At 42.8% G+C, this 15,528-nt stretch overlaps 2 protein-coding genes and 1 long non-coding RNA gene across 5 annotated transcripts; 2 read left to right on the plus strand and 1 right to left on the minus strand.

The window, feature by feature from the left end:
- The first annotated feature begins 28 nt into the window (after window positions 1–28).
- LOC135506782 (uncharacterized) lies at window positions 29–5,674 on the plus strand. Of its 2 annotated transcripts, none has more exons than XR_010450563.1 (9): window positions 29–111; window positions 427–518; window positions 730–860; window positions 1,003–1,127; window positions 1,305–1,381; window positions 2,807–2,865; window positions 2,986–3,072; window positions 3,220–5,181; window positions 5,296–5,674. It is a non-coding gene; the product is annotated as an uncharacterized LOC135506782 (long non-coding RNA). The 2 variants fall into 2 exon arrangements; XR_010450564.1 differs by having other exon boundaries at window positions 3,020–3,072.
- Window positions 5,628–13,099, minus strand: glb1 (galactosidase, beta 1). Of its 2 annotated transcripts, XM_064926157.1 has the most exons (16): window positions 12,972–13,099; window positions 11,801–11,970; window positions 11,134–11,284; window positions 10,896–10,956; window positions 10,706–10,800; window positions 10,351–10,531; window positions 9,850–9,908; window positions 9,508–9,629; window positions 9,289–9,329; window positions 8,836–8,948; window positions 8,567–8,641; window positions 8,065–8,154; window positions 7,831–7,944; window positions 7,347–7,478; window positions 6,834–7,073; window positions 5,628–6,487 (listed from the first exon to the last, which is right to left on the minus strand). In XM_064926157.1, the coding sequence occupies exons 1-16, from the start codon at window positions 13,023–13,025 to the stop codon at window positions 6,233–6,235; spliced, it is 1,953 nt and encodes a 650-aa protein (XP_064782229.1). In that variant the 5' UTR covers window positions 13,026–13,099; the 3' UTR covers window positions 5,628–6,232. The 2 variants fall into 2 exon arrangements, with proteins under 2 accessions (XP_064782229.1, XP_064782230.1); XM_064926158.1 differs by lacking the exons at window positions 11,801–11,970; window positions 12,972–13,099 and adding an exon at window positions 11,517–11,772.
- Window positions 13,100–13,156: 57 nt separating this feature from the next.
- On the plus strand, window positions 13,157–15,447 carry ccdc86 (coiled-coil domain containing 86). Its single transcript, XM_064926159.1, has 5 exons — window positions 13,157–13,855; window positions 14,000–14,129; window positions 14,489–14,563; window positions 14,852–14,972; window positions 15,207–15,447. The coding sequence occupies exons 1-5, from the start codon at window positions 13,302–13,304 to the stop codon at window positions 15,221–15,223; spliced, it is 897 nt and encodes a 298-aa protein (XP_064782231.1). The 5' UTR covers window positions 13,157–13,301; the 3' UTR covers window positions 15,224–15,447.
- The last annotated feature ends 81 nt before the right edge of the window (window positions 15,448–15,528 follow it).

Genomic DNA, 15,528 nt, shown 5'->3' on the forward strand with positions numbered 1-15,528 from the left:
CCTGGTTCAGATCACTGCAGGGGAGACCACAGTTTCTCTCTGTCCCTTTCTGGAGCTGTGTTCGGCCGGGGCAAGAACACCGCCGGGCAACTGAACCTGGGGACACAACAAGTACAGTATACATTACACAATAGCATATGTGTTAAATATATTTAAATAATCAAGGTCCAGACCGAAGACCATGAACAGTACATTATTTGAAACAGGTGTGTTAGTGTTGGGTTTAAACAAAAGTCTTCCCACTCAGTAGTTCTCTCAGGCTGCAGCTGGAGACACCTGATTTATCTATTATCAACCACATTTCTTTGTAGTTGAAAAACTATTTTGACCAGGATGCGAGAACAAAATTGTGTCATGTGTGTGATATGAGGTATGTGTTGTTTTGTAAATAAAAAATAATAATTAAATGAACCCAATTTTCTGTAGACAGATGTGCTCCAGCTCCTGTTGATTGCCTGAATCTGAAGAAGACTGTTTTGATTTCATGTGGAGGAGAACATACTGTCGTTCTGACAAAGGTTGTATATCTGTCTGACATAATTACACTTTTCCCTATCATTTGAGCTAAATGTTGTTTAGACCATACAATATGTCTTCCTTTTATGTGTACTTATTTAAATGGGTGTCTCAATGTTGTAGTTTTTAGTTCCCTGGAAATTCGTATTGAAACGTCCTAATTAACTAGAGGATAACACTGTATGATAACAGTCTGGATTGATTTTGTTCTAGGGAAGTGTGGTGTTCACATTTGGCTCAGGCCGCTATGGACAGCTTGCACACAACTCTCTCCGAGATGAACTACAACCTCAAGTGGTGGGGCAACTTTGTGGATTAAAGGTGACCCAGATAGCCTGTTGAAGGTAGGTTACACTTATTAGACATGATCTGGAATTGACAAAATCTTGTGTAGGACTGTTTTGGTTATTTCCATCTTAGCATAAGACCTTTTTAGAATTCATTGTTGATTTGAGAAATGTTTTCTCTGTCCGTTTGCCACATTAGACACCACACATAAGCATTTGTGAGGCCTTCCAATAAGATCTACTCATTTGGGTGCGGAGAGCAAGGGCAGCTGGGAAATGGAGTAAAGATTGATCAGTCTGTGCCCCTTCCAGTACAACTGCCAGGTAAAACATTCATTTATGGTATAACATTAGCCAGAGTACACACTTTTTCAGAACAGATCAAACTTGAATAAAAGTCCACTCAACAAAATGCTTATTTCAATACTCAACTAAAATAACAGGAAGTAAGGCATGAAATAACCTTAACTTGATCATCAACTATTTTTGTCAACATTTCAGACCAGATTGATGACCAGAAAATTGAACACATTTTTGCTGGAGGAAACCATTCCTTTGCGTTGTGCACTCTTGGTCAGGTATGGACACAATTTGGTTTGAAACAATGAGTTAGCAAAACAGGACATAGTTTGATACGTTGCATCACATTGTCATCTTCCCAGGAGTCTGAAGAAAGGTCAATCTCAGGTCAAGTGACACAACAAGCATTAGATTAAGAAATCATTGACAAATGGATCTCAGAATGTGATTCAAAATCATGGAAAATTTACAGAAGTTAGTATGATAGTTACTTAAATAATTTACAGTTGTTGTTATTTAAAACTAAATGCATGCTCTTCAACCGATCGCTACCCGCACCTGCCCGCCTGTCCAACATCACTACTCTGGACGGCTCTGATTTAGAATACGTGGACAACTACAAATACTTAGGTGTCTGGTTAGACTGTAAACTCTCCTTCCAGACCCATATCAAATATCTCCAATCCAAAGCTAAATCTAGAATTGGCCTCCCTATTTTGCAACAAAGCATCCTTCACTCATGCTGCCAAACATACCCTTGTAAAACTGACCATCCTACCAATCCTCGACTTTGGCGATGTCATTTACAAAATAGCCTCCAATACCCTACTCAACAAATTGGATGCAGTCTATCACAGTGCAATCCGTTTTGTCACCAAAGCCCCATATACTACCCACCATTGCGACCTGTACACTCTCGTTGGCTGGCCCTCGCTTCATACTCTTCGCCAAACCCACTGGCTCCATGTCATCTACAAGACCCTGCTAGGTAAAGTCCCCCTTATCTCAGCTCGCTGGTCACCATAGCATCTCCCACTTGTAGCACACGCTCCAGCAGGTATATCTCTCTAGTCACCCCCAAAACCAATTCTTTCTTTGGCCGCCTCTCCTTCCAGTTCTCTGCTGCCAATGACTGGAACGAACTACAAAAAGCACTGAAACTGGAAACACTTATCTCCCTCACTAGCTTTAAGCACCAACTGTCAGAGCAGCTCACAGATTACTGCACCTGTACATAGCCCACCTATATTTTAGCCCAAACAACTACCTCTTTCCCTACTGTATTTAATTAATTAATTTCTTTTGCTCCTTTGCACCCCATTATTTTTATTTCTACTTTGCACATTCTTCCATTGCAAATCTACCATTCCAGTGTTTTACTTGCTATATTGTATTTACTTTGCCACCATGGCCTTTTTTTGCCTTTACCTCCCTTATCTCACCTCATTTGCTCACATCGTATATAGACTTATTTATACTGTATTATTGACTGTATGTTTGTTTTACTCCATGTGTAACTCTGTGTCGTTGTATGTGTCGAACTGCTTTGCTTTATCTTGGCCAGGTCGCAATTGTAAATGAGAACTTGTTCTCAACTTGCCTACCTGGTTAAATAAAGGTGAAATAAAAAAAAAAAAAATCCTTATTTTGTTTATGTACGGTCACATACTGAACTGAAATATTACTCAATCTTGTATTTGCAGGAAATCACAAAAATGTTTTCTTCTGCATCATGTTTAAATGGGAGCTTTCTTGATAAAAGGTAACAGTATTTAATATTGGTTCAAATACATGATTGCCTTATGTTTGAAATATTACATTATTGAAGAATACTGATGTCAATATGGCCTAGATATTGACAATTATTTACTGGTTTTATTAGTAGTGACAAACATTTCCAAACCTCACCTAAACAGTCTGGCCTGGATTTGTCTCACCGGAAGCTGGCGAAAAAGGACAACGTTTTGAGGTATTTTCTGAATAAATATATAAATTGATATGTAACCGTATTCTGACATGTATCGTTGATTGCACATTGAATTGCTGAAATACTTCTAAATTGTTGTCATTATCATTTGAACAAGGGACGATTCACACACCTCTATCATTGAACTAGGTTGAAGCTGTTGTCCAGCACACACTGCTTCCCTCCCTGTATGAGGAGCCCATTGGAGTGGAGGGCTTGAGGGTCTACCTGGTTCTCCCTGAGCCCTGGAGGGTCCTTCACAAACAGCACAGATGGACAGATCTCACCGAACCCCTCTTTTACGCTGCTGCTACTCTCTGTTCATCATATATGCATAGTCACTTTAACTATACATTCATGTACATACTACCTCAATTGGCCCGACCAACCAGTGCTTGGCTAACCGGCTATCTGCATTGTGTCCTACCACATGCCAACCCCTGTTTTTGCGCTACTGCTACTCTCTGTTCATCATATCTGCATAGTCACTTTAACTATACCTACATGTACTGTACATGCTACCTCAATAATCCTGACTAACCAGTGTCTGTATATAGCCTTGCTACTGTTATTTTCAAATGTCTTTTTACTGTTGTTTTATTTCTTTACTTATCTACACACACCTACACACATACTTGTTTTTTTTCTCGCACTATTGGTTAGAGCCTGTAAGTATGCATTTCACTGTAAGGTCTACACCTGTTGTTTTCGGCGCACGTGACAAATAAACTTTGATTTGCTGCTATCCTCAGACTGCACCCCAACAAGCTGCAGGTCCTCGGTAATGTTGCCCTCCATTTAAATTGTTTAAAGTGTGTCACCCCAAATTCAACGAATCAACAATAACGTAGTCGTAAATCTGTTTGTGCTGTTTCCAACTTCTTTTGTCCTTGTTCTTTCGCTGTCTGGCAGATTTAGACTAGGCAAAACCAGTGATTATTTTTATTGAGTGTGGTATTCCTGGGCTAAAACTAAATGTGTACACTGTCGTGTTGCCCCTGGAATGATAGTGAAGTAGACCAAATTCTATACCCCCACAAAATAGTTTGAGAAAGTAATCTGTGTGTTACCATGTCCTGTCGGTGACTGCTGGTCCGCATTGAAGCCCTCTCTCATGACCAAGCACATTGGGGTGTGGAAGAAGGCCATGTCTGTGATTTTGACAAGGAAACGTATTCTACGCACCTGTGACCCAAGGATCAAACACCACACAATTTCCCCCCCGATGTTCACAACATGGACAGCTATTTATTTATGATACACATTGAATTGCACATTTCCATTCAGTGTGCAATTAATGAAGTAGCTGTCTAACCCCGGGGTCTCAAGCGAAGCTGGGCGCCATTTCACAAGAACAACTGCCTTATAGTCGCACGCAGTTAGCTGTTAGGATGTTACTCCATCTCCTCTTTTCCGTGGATGGATTCCAATAGCTCCTAAGAGAGCTTTAGGCTCTGTGGCCGCTCACAGCCTTGATCTCTCTGGCCTCCAGACCTGCATCAGAGAGCAGCTGGATGTTAGTCGTCTTGATGCAGTGGTTGGTATACCTACGGGATGTGCCGGCCTCCTAGAGAGAGAGAACGAGCAATTAATAATAGAAATATGACAATGATTCTATTAATGTTTATTCTATTCATATGACTGTATAGCAGCCTAGCTATTTGAACAAAATGTTATACCTTGCACAGACAGAGCAGCATTGATGAAAGGGTGTTGAGTCCCATTGGCTCTGGTATACCACACCGTTGTCGTTGGATAGCTGTCGTCTGGTTAACAATGAGAATTCAAAACCATCCTTCATAAAACTATATATGGCAGAAATGTCACCTATCAGAGGGCAAGATGGAGCCTATTAGACAAGTGTCCTGGGGTTGATTTGGGATTCATGGTGAACATGTTCTGCAACCTGGCTAAAATGTTGTTTTGATACATTGATTTGACAAATGGTTTGAATGGTGTCAAGTGTCTATTGCTTCACCATATATTAATTGAGGGCATTTCCCCCCTAGAACACTGTGTATAAAGGAGAGTACCATGCTGGGCATCCCAACATCGTCACATTCTGGGAGGTGTTTGAGGAACTGACAGAGGATCAAAAGAAAGCGTTCCTGTGTAAGTATGGAACGTTTTCATTGTAACAGATGAACCAATAACGTAGGCTACTGAGAATAAAGTTCTATTCTGTCATTCACTGCCCTCTCCCTTTTACCACCTTTGCCCCTTCAGTGTTCCTGACTGGCTGTGATCGTGTGCCCATCCTGGGTATGAACCAGATCAGGATGAGGGTCCAAACCCTTCTCAACTCCTCCCAACAGCATTTCCCAGAGGCGCTGACCTGTCACTCTCCAAAGAGACACTACAGAGCAGGCTTATAGAAGCTGTTGGCCACAACAGAGGCTTCAGGAATGAATAATGGGTGTTTTGTGTTGCTGCTGTGTATAGTCCTGTGTTCATCTTTTCATTGTTCCATAGTTGGGTTTAAGATTTGGATTATTTTAATGTAGGGTTGTATTTCAAATCCTAACTTGAGATCTGTACAGTACTATGACATTATCATATTTCATTCATCAAATTTTATTAAAACATTAATAAATCAAAAAGTACAGCATGGTTTGTGCCTGCACATTAAACAACATGAACAAAAATGTTAAGATACAAGGAAATCCCAAAGTATTTGAAATAATCTAATTGTTAAAAGAAGCAGATCAGGATTCCAGTTGAACACAATAACTGTTCATTTACAAGACCCACCAAATGGTTCATTACAGAAATCAATGAGAGCATAATATCCCTGCAGTTAGGTGGCACACAATAAGGCACAGATCATTTGACACATCCTTCTCAACCATGTTCCCCCAATTCACAATATAGGGCAGCATTGAACTCAAGATGCTCTATAGCGCAGCGCACTATAAGATACTTTTAAAGGTAATTTACACTTGAGCAGACATGCCAGTGTTTACCATGAATGTGATATGTGAATATCAGGGAAAATGCCTTTAAAAAGGGGCATTGTTGGTTGCAGGCTTAAGACACTGAGGTCAAATAGAGGTACAGCCAGACGTGATTAAATTACAAACATTACTCTTCGATTTTTATAAAGATCAGTGCAAATAGATCACTTCCAGATAAATACAGTAAGTGCATTTTTAATCTGTGCTCATCACAAGAGATCCTCTTTATGGAACAGCGCCCTCTGGTGTTTGTGGTCAGACTTAACCGTGGCATTCAGGACCGGGGTGTTGGTGAACTCCACGGTACAGGGCCCAGGGGTGCATGGGTCCCCCTCCAGCTCCAGGACGGTCACGTTGTTGGGCACGGCCGTGCTCAGGATGCTAGCAGGCACGTACAAGGTGATTTGTGGGCCGCGAGCGGGCCAGTAGCGGCCCAGGTTGAAACCGTTGATCCACACTTGGCCCTAGTGATAAAAGCAAAACAAAGGGGAAAAAAAATAAAATAATGTTCAGTCTAGAAATAACGTACGTGTTCAGGATTCAGCAGTTTCAGGGACAAGTATGTTGCACCAGGGTATATGAAACTAACGTGGTTCAGTAAACAGTGCTTATGTGATGAGTGACCTTGCCTGAGATCTGAAGAGGTGTGTTTAAGGCTAACACACCAGTCTCGTCATCGCACAGAAGACGCAGATCAGTTACATTATCTATAAAGTTAATTTGCAGTTGGGGTGCCTGCTCAGGAACAACGTACAGTACAGTTCAACAAACAATTACAATCTCCTTAAAAAAAAAAAGGTAAAACCTCACCTTTCTCCAGTCAGGGAACCGGATGTAGGTGTCCTGTGGCAAGTCTGGGATGCCGTCCGGGATGACAAAGGTGCCCCCATAGAAGGAGGGGATGGAGAGGGGAGAAGGTGGTGGGGTGCCAGCTTCCCTGGAGCCCATCTCCCAGAGAAGACCCTGGCTAACAGCCTGGTCGATGCTGAGGCTGTAGACTTCCCAGCCGGTGAGGATGTCGGCCCCCAATGTCAGGTTAGACACCAAGCCCTGTGTAGAGACAGAGTGGGAGAGAGGAGGGAGTCAAAACATCATAGTCGTGTGTATATAGGACACTCAGGGTTGGTTTCCCAGACTCAAATTAATACTAATGGTGGACTAAAAAGCAGGTTCAATTAAAATTCTTAGTCTAGAACTTTACTTAGTCTATTTCCAGGAAACCAGCCCATAATGTTCAGTGGGACCGAATAATGTTATGTAGAATTAAGTAGCTAATGGAAGTGAAATGTTTACTCCGGGAGCCAGCTTTAAAGAACCTCTTGCCTTAAAGTCATTGATGTCTTTCCCATAGTTGACTCTGCCCATATTCTCCACCAGTATGTCCACCTGACTCCCAGCCTTCCCAGTCACGTTGATGGTCAGGGCCTTGTCCCTCTCTAGGATCCCAGCAGCAACCTAATGACAGACCGGATTGAATTGCAACAGACATTTTCCTTTTTTGGAAGAACCTGAAGACTTTTCTCTTCCTCTTTTAATAATAATCTAATCCAGTCAGACTTTGTATGAATGACAGTGATCCCCAACCCTGGTTCTGGAAAACTACATGGTGTGCAGATCACGGTTCCAGTCCACCACTACAACACAGATTTCACTTAACAAGGTCTAAATTGGGTGTTTTAGTGCAGATGGGACAAGAACCTGTCCTCCTTGGACAAGGATTTGTGACCTGTGACCAATGTTGAGCACCAACATGTTAACTTGCAGCAAACCAAATGAATTGCCGGGGAAGTTTCAGTGACTAACTCACCCCATCGACTGATACATACGCACGGTCGTGGACTCCATTCAGTGGTGAGGACAGAGGGGTGGGCTTACTGCAGTCCACAGGCAGCTTGGCCTGATAGAGGACGAACCCAAACGGCTTTTGGAGAGAAAACAAATAAACGGAGTAAAGCCTCTCAGCCATTTTGGATCATAACAACCATAGCTGCTTATACTTAGTGTAGAAAAGGACAGACAGACGTTGAGCTTGTGGACGTACTTGGTTCATCTCAATGAAGGTCAACGGGTAGATGCTTTTGACAGGACCGGAGAAGGATAGTATATCTAGAGCATCGACTACTGTGTGGAGCTGAAGAGGCAGAAAGATGGATTAAATTCTACACTGTGTACACTCCGTGCTCAATCAACACAAGAGAAAATATCCATTTGCTTTTAGTGTATTATGACATGCCTATGATACAATGTAATATTTATATATATATATATATAAAAAAAAAACACTTAACCAGCACTTGCACTTGACCCCCCCACAAGCTCTGACTCTACTGAAAAAAAAAAGTACTTTCTATGCCTGTTATATGTGGTTAAAGCGCCTGTCTAGTAAACAGGAGATCCTGAGTTCGAAACTCAGCAGTGCCTTTTTTAGCATCTCATTGAACTGTGTACACTTCTCTTTAATCCGTGCATATGACAAATAAACGTTGAGAAAAGTACATTGTCAAATGCATCTCAAATGTTTAAAATGACTGAAGATGATCGACCTTCTTCATTGGCACAGCTCCGTAGGCATATTTTGGTGTTGATGGAAGCACGGGTCCCTCTGGTATCTTCCGATACTGTTGAGGGGAAAATACAGGTGGATATGAGATCATTAGGTGATAAAACTGACCGATTTACCTTTAATTACAAACTTAGAAGAAGTCAGGGTACTAAAATGCTGACCGTATAAACATTTGCTATAAAAGTCACAAGAAAGCATAATCAAACATGTTGAATGTACGACATGTTGCGTGATATCTCTGTTACCAACCAGTTTGATGACATCCTGGATGGCAAAATATTTGTCAGTGAGGTCTCCTGCCTCAGTGAGCGGGGCGTCATAGTCATAACTAGTAGGCTGGGGGGCATAGGGGGTATTGGCACCTGAGAATATTAAGAGAAAAGCATTTGATTTTCTACAACGAGTGGGTCTAATCCTGAATGCTGATTGGTTAAAACCGCATTCCAGCCGGTGTCTATTCGACAAGTTACCACCGGCTAAATCTATGATGTTAAAATGCCTATTGACTCTGTTCCATCTGACTTGACTTCGTCTCTGGCCTAATGACACTCGTGCCAATACATGCTCCAAACACCGCTTCTCGGGCATTATCACTTAAATAAACTAATCTTCACATCATGGCTAAACCCAAATAAAGTGAACTAGATTGGGTTCTGCAATAGAGCAATAGAGAATATGGGATCATTGAACAATTTTACTCACCATTCCAGTATCCAAAATTGGTTCCTCCAATAAACATGTATCTGCACAGAGAGGTTCATAACTTGTCACTAGTTGAAAAATCCTCTGTGCCTTTTTTATGTTAAATGTTTCATGTCAACATATTCCTATCAATCATTGTTGATTAGTGATAGAATTTGGACTATTATCCAATCAATTCATCTCTCCGTCTATATCCAATATCCATCCACCACAACTCACAGATTAACGCTGGCGCCGATGGCGAGGATCTCGTTGAGGGACTTGGCCACGATGGCGGTGGACACTGTAGAGTGATGCTCTCCCCAGTGGTCCAGCCAGCCAGTGTAGAACTCAGAGTTCACCTGCAACACAGGATACAGTCAGCACTATCTGGCCATGCTAGAGAGGACAGAAGTGTGTTGGACTTTTACCACTAACATCTAATGACATGTAGTTATGGTTTGTGTGCATCTGTAAGTTGTTGTTCGTATGTATCAGTTTGTATCTGGAGAGGAGAAATAAAAATAATATATATACACATATACATATTTAAAAAACCATCTAAATGACAACCATGCTTACCAAGGGTCCATGGGGCTCTGCCTGTCTCTGTGCATCAAATGCAGCAGACACATTCCCACCTGTTAAACAAATACAAACGCACAGGCAGACACACGCAAAGACAGACACAGTTGTTGAACAATGCTGCATACGATGGTATAACACATCCGTCATAGATTTCTAAGGCGCAATGAGTCAACATGTCTGTTTTGGCAAACAAAAGGAAATCGGCCAGGTTAGACGTCACATGAATCAACAACCACCCAGATCTAAGACAGATAGATACCATACCAACTGAACACTTCTGTTCTTCTTCAAAAAATACCCGTTCCATTTAGTAAGTAACTATCCCAGGCATTTCACAGAAAATGTATCACCATTGACCTTTGTTGTGTATATTTTGACCTGCATCAGTTCCCTCTTGACACTGATCTAATGTCAGTTTTGCCATTTCCCTATTATCAGTATGGTAGTGATTTTGGGAATATAATTTTATTCTAGATCTGTGCTCCAGAAGACTACCTGGGCCAAAGTCCACAGTGGCGTAGACGCCCTGCAGAGTTCCACACTTGAGGTACCCGGCCCCGGCCCCGTCGGTGGTGAACAGCACCACGTCGTTCCCCAGGTGGGAGCGGAACAGACTGGTCAGGTGACGCAGGTAGTTGTAGTCACAGGCAAAGTAGCTGCCGTACTCATTCTCCACCTAAGAGAGAGAAGGGGAGGAGAGGGAGAGATGGGCTACTGTTGAGGAGATGAGGCAATGTTTGACAAACCGTCTTCTATTGAATTGTAGCGTTTTAAGGCACAATATGAAGCTATCCAAACTTTGATTCCCCAATAAATGTTTTATTAATCATTGAATATCAACATGGCTCACCTGAACAGTGATGATTGGGCCACCGTTCTGATAAAGGAACGGCTTCAACATTGGCAGTAGCGTGCCCATCCACTTGTCAACAGCCGCAATGTAATCTGAAACAAACGGATTTAGGTGTCATAAAAACACAATTCTTTATTGTAATACTAATAGAATCCATTGCAGTCTCATCTTGACGGTCAATACACACCTGGGTCTGAGGAACGCAGGACAATGTCTTTCTTGTGGAGCAGCCAGGCAGGCAAACCCCCCTAAAGACCAGGTCATGAAATGGGCAAATTATCACACAGTCCGTCAAGAACTACACTGCGGATGTCAAAGTGCCGTTACTACATTGTGATTGATCGTCTTCCGAAAACAACATTATTACACATCATATCATCAACAGGTATATTTATCATAAAACAATTGTTTAGTCATTTCCTCACCATATCCCACTCTCCACAGATGTAGGGCCCAGGCCTCAGTACAACCAGCAGACCAATGTCTTGGGCCAACTGCAGGAAGTGTTCCAGATCCCTGTCCCCACTGAAGTTGTACCGATCCGGGGAGGGCTCGTGGAAATTCCAGGGGACGTACCTGGAATGTCAATTGGACAATGATGTACTATTTAAGTCCATACCACCGAATGGTAAATCATAGCTCTTTCTGAGGTTTAAGGCCCGACGAAGGAATTCTGTCGAGTTATCAACATTTGGAGGTTATGTGATTAAATGGCTCTTTGAATTACTTTGAGCAGCGTCAATCCTATGTACCAACGGGCCACTGAAATGACTACCTGAAAACTAGAAGGACCATTGAAGACACTCACCTAACTGTTTGGCATTCAGTTTATTTATGAAATAGTGGCCAGTCTACATTTGCCTGGATACCCAGACTAAACGCTACGAAGTTTCTTCTCCACAACGAGTCTGGATCTGAGCATCCCTCCCGACCCAGATTGGTTCAGAAACCAATGGGTTGGGCCAGAGCACACGTGGGTAAAGAGGCGGTTTGCAAAATCGTCATTGGCTTTGATACTCTGATTGGCATCAGCGATTGGATCGTCTCTAACCTTTGTTTTTTACAACAAGTCGTCAGGCTAAGTCTACATACGTCTGAATGGCGTTCAGTCCGGCCATATACATCTTGAGTAGCCTGTCTTTCCAGTAGGCCCTGGGGATCCTGTTGTAGTGGATGCTACCGGAGATGTAGCGGAACTCTTCCCCATCCCTACTGAAGCAGTCGTTCTTGTAGTCCACACTGAAGGTCTGCGGCACACCAAGCTGAAAGAGATTTCAACAGAGTAAGAGTCACATACCTTCATTTTAAATCTTGCGGAGCCATGCGGTCAGTGCGCTGTTTTTTTATGGCTACGGCAAACTGACTTTAGAGAGATAGTTGTCTGAGTGGCCGCATCTTGAGAGCAACTGATAGAATTTAATTGCAGTCATGCAACTGTTCTGTTACAGGTTCAGCTTTTTATGGTGAAGGGATGATTTATCAGGTGACGGCACAAGGTTGGCAACAACAACGTGACTGCCAATCGTTGCCCCCTAGTTAAGTGCCGTTGCTGGATGTATAAAATGAAAAGGCCTACATCTTGATGAAAATGAATACAGAGAGCAAAAAAAGAGGCCATTGTAACGCACATTCACGTTATTAATTTATATGGCTTGCAGTAGATCAACCACAGACAGAAGGGTTAACCCAGACACCTCACTGGGGCTATAAAGCTGAAGCATCCGTTTAGAACGTTCTCACCACCAAATATATGGTACTGAGAGGAAGGGGGGGGGGAAACCGATATTCTGCTTTCTTTTCCTGTTGCCAAAACTACAATCTGTTACGATGTTTTATAGACTTGACGCTTTTCCAAAGTTGAAAAGCCCTACTTCTCGATTAAAATGAATACAGAGGACAAAAGAGGTCATTCTAATATTCATTTAAATTATTAATTTCTATGGTTTGCAGTAGATCAACTGTGATAGTTCATGTCAATTAAACAGAGTTTGAAATGTTGCTAGCTAGCTACTTCGAAAGCAATCAACAAAGATACGATAAATCAGTACACTAGCGGGTAAATGGTTCAAGGAACCTGCGATTAGTTCCAAGTTATAGGCTAATCTAAACATCATTCAACCTTTAAGTGCATGCCAAAAGGAGGCTTGGATTCTGACTAGTTAGCTTGCTATCTGTGAGCTGTATGAAACAATATCACGTGTGTTCTCTTTTCCAGCCAATTCAGTCTGAGCTACTACAAAATTAACCATGTAAGAGTACTTACTGTACTTGCAAAGAGGGAACACAGTAGCACAACTCCAATCCTTGAGCAAGCCATGTCGTGATGCACTGACTGATTGACTGAACTTCAACAGATGAGATGCGGAAGTCGGATATTGTCATGTGACGATGGCTGTTATGACAGTACTAACGCCTTACCGGTAGGCGGCAGTCTCATAGAATGCTCAAGGCACAAACTAAACTGTATGCTCGTACTTCCTGAAATCGCTTACACACGTGGGCTTCCGAACTCTGCTCACGTTGTCGCTTCTTACGGTCTGTAAATAACATATATTGATTATTTGTGGTCACATCGTCATATAATTTTGACAACATGTCGACAAGTGAGAAAATAACACCAAACGAAGGACTGAGCGCCGAAGAGGACGAGTTGCCTCCTCCGGTTGTGACTCGGACTCGTAGCGGGCGCAGAGTACGGACCCCAGCTGTGTATCTCAACTCCGAAGTACCGAAGACTCCAACACGCCGAACAAGGAAATCTGTCATTCAAGAGCTACCTAATGAGAACCAGACGGAACCCGAACCAGAGGTTGTAGTCGTGGAACCAGTTGCCGACAAGACTCGTGCGAAAAAACTTCCAAGCAGTGAGTCCAAATCAAATGCATTGGCAACAGCTGAGGCATGTCCAAAACTGGTCAAGTCAGACACACCTGTAGGGAAATCATTAGGTGCCGTTATTCCAGCTGTGTCACATCAGTGCAACGAGAAGGAAAACAAGGTTGGTCCCGTACCAATGGAGACTGTTCCGCACCGCCCAAATAAAACGGCCAAAAAGAGGACTCGTTCAGAGTCAAATGAGAAACGTGTCACGATACCTTTGGGTAAACCGAAATCTGGACGGGTATGGAAAGACCGCAACAAGCAAAGGTCAGTAGTTGCAATAGCCTACAATCCATTAACTAAGTGCATGCATATGCAAACTATTACTAGTCAACCCAGCCCATGCAAACACTACCTAGAAATTGTTTATGAAAATGTACCTTTTTTATAGAACTCCTTTTTGTTTTTCAGGTTCTCGGCTCTTGTAAGAGATAAGCCACTGTGCACCTCCTGGGAGAAGAAGATGGTGGCCAAGCGAGAGAAGGAGCTGGTGAAGAAATATTCCCTGCAACTGAAGGAGGACAAGGCCAGGGAGAAAGAGGTCTGTGTCGTCACCTGTTCATATTACAGAGTGCACTAACATCTTAAAGTAGTGCATAAACTGTGTTCAAGACAACTGGGAAACGAGCTCCGACTGGGGGAAATCTTTTTTTAACTTGGGCCTCTATCTAGAGCTCCGACTGGGGGAAATCTTTTTTAACTTGGGCCTCTATCTAGAGCTCCGACTTTCCAACCGGATGCTCACTGGCGTCGGGATTTGACCTCGTATTTTTTCCAGAGTTCGCAGATGTCTTGGAACACACCATTTAGTATATGGACCACACAGAGGTTGGCAGGACAACTGTGATTGTTTAGGTGTCCCCCCCTCATGATGTCGTTGTTTGGGGCTATCTTTTACAGGAAAAGAGGAAGAGGCATGAGGAGAATTTGAAAAGGCGAGCTGAGAACGAGAGGAAAGGGGAGGTTGTGCAAGTGGTAAGTAAACACACACAAAGCCCCACGTGATCTCAAGTGAGATGGGGTCTTTTCCTCACTGTAACCTACGTGAGCCAGGCAGATCTCTATTGCTGACTTCAGAGGCCGTATGTATCAATTGTCTCGGAGTAGAAGTGCTGTTCTATGATCAGGTTCTCCCATGTTATCTTGTTCATTTGTGATCTAAAAGGCAATACTGATCCTAAATCAGCCCTCTTACTGACACTGGATACATATGGCCCCAGGCTAAGCGCTACATTTCCCCCCCTCCTCATATTTCCATCCCAGATCCGGAACACAACAAAGATCAAGAGGATGAAGAAGAAACAGCTGAGGAAGATAGAGAAGAGGGACACACTTGCCATGCTGCAGAAATCACAGCCCAGGAACCCAAAATCTGCACGGAAAGGTGACAAGTAGAGGGAGTGCACTTGGTTGACTGATGGGATGTTCAGATCTACAGCTCTGTTGAGATCCACCCCCTAGGCACTTCATGTAGATATGAGAACCAGTCAGAAAAGGGGCTTTGCTCCACACATCGACCCGGTATTGCAGTTCCTCCAGGATGAAGGCGTTCGATCTTCCCCTCAATAGGCTAGGTGGAATTTTCACCATATTGCTTAATCTATCCAATCCTTTTCAGATCTACACAGTGCCTAGGGGGTTGGGCCAACGCTGTGTGAGGCTGCTAGAACTGGAGAGCATGAGCAGCAAACCCTTTCAAAACAAGTAACCGTCTGGAGCATTGCAGATGTAAAAAGTGCCTCCTACCTCTATTTTGTGGAAATCCAAACATGGGCTGGAAGAATTATTTACTTGACCTCTTACTAGGTTTACTGTGGTGTAATGCAATGTTCCATTAAACAAAGCAAATTGTTATACCAGTGGGTCTCCCAACCTTTTTTTTCCCCTTAATGGTCCACTAGATCACCATTGCAAGCTTTTTGCCCACTTTAGTGTGTTGC

This window comes from Oncorhynchus masou, chromosome 20 (genome assembly GCF_036934945.1).
Source record: "Oncorhynchus masou masou isolate Uvic2021 chromosome 20, UVic_Omas_1.1, whole genome shotgun sequence".
Lineage (NCBI taxonomy): Eukaryota > Metazoa > Chordata > Actinopteri > Salmoniformes > Salmonidae > Oncorhynchus > Oncorhynchus masou.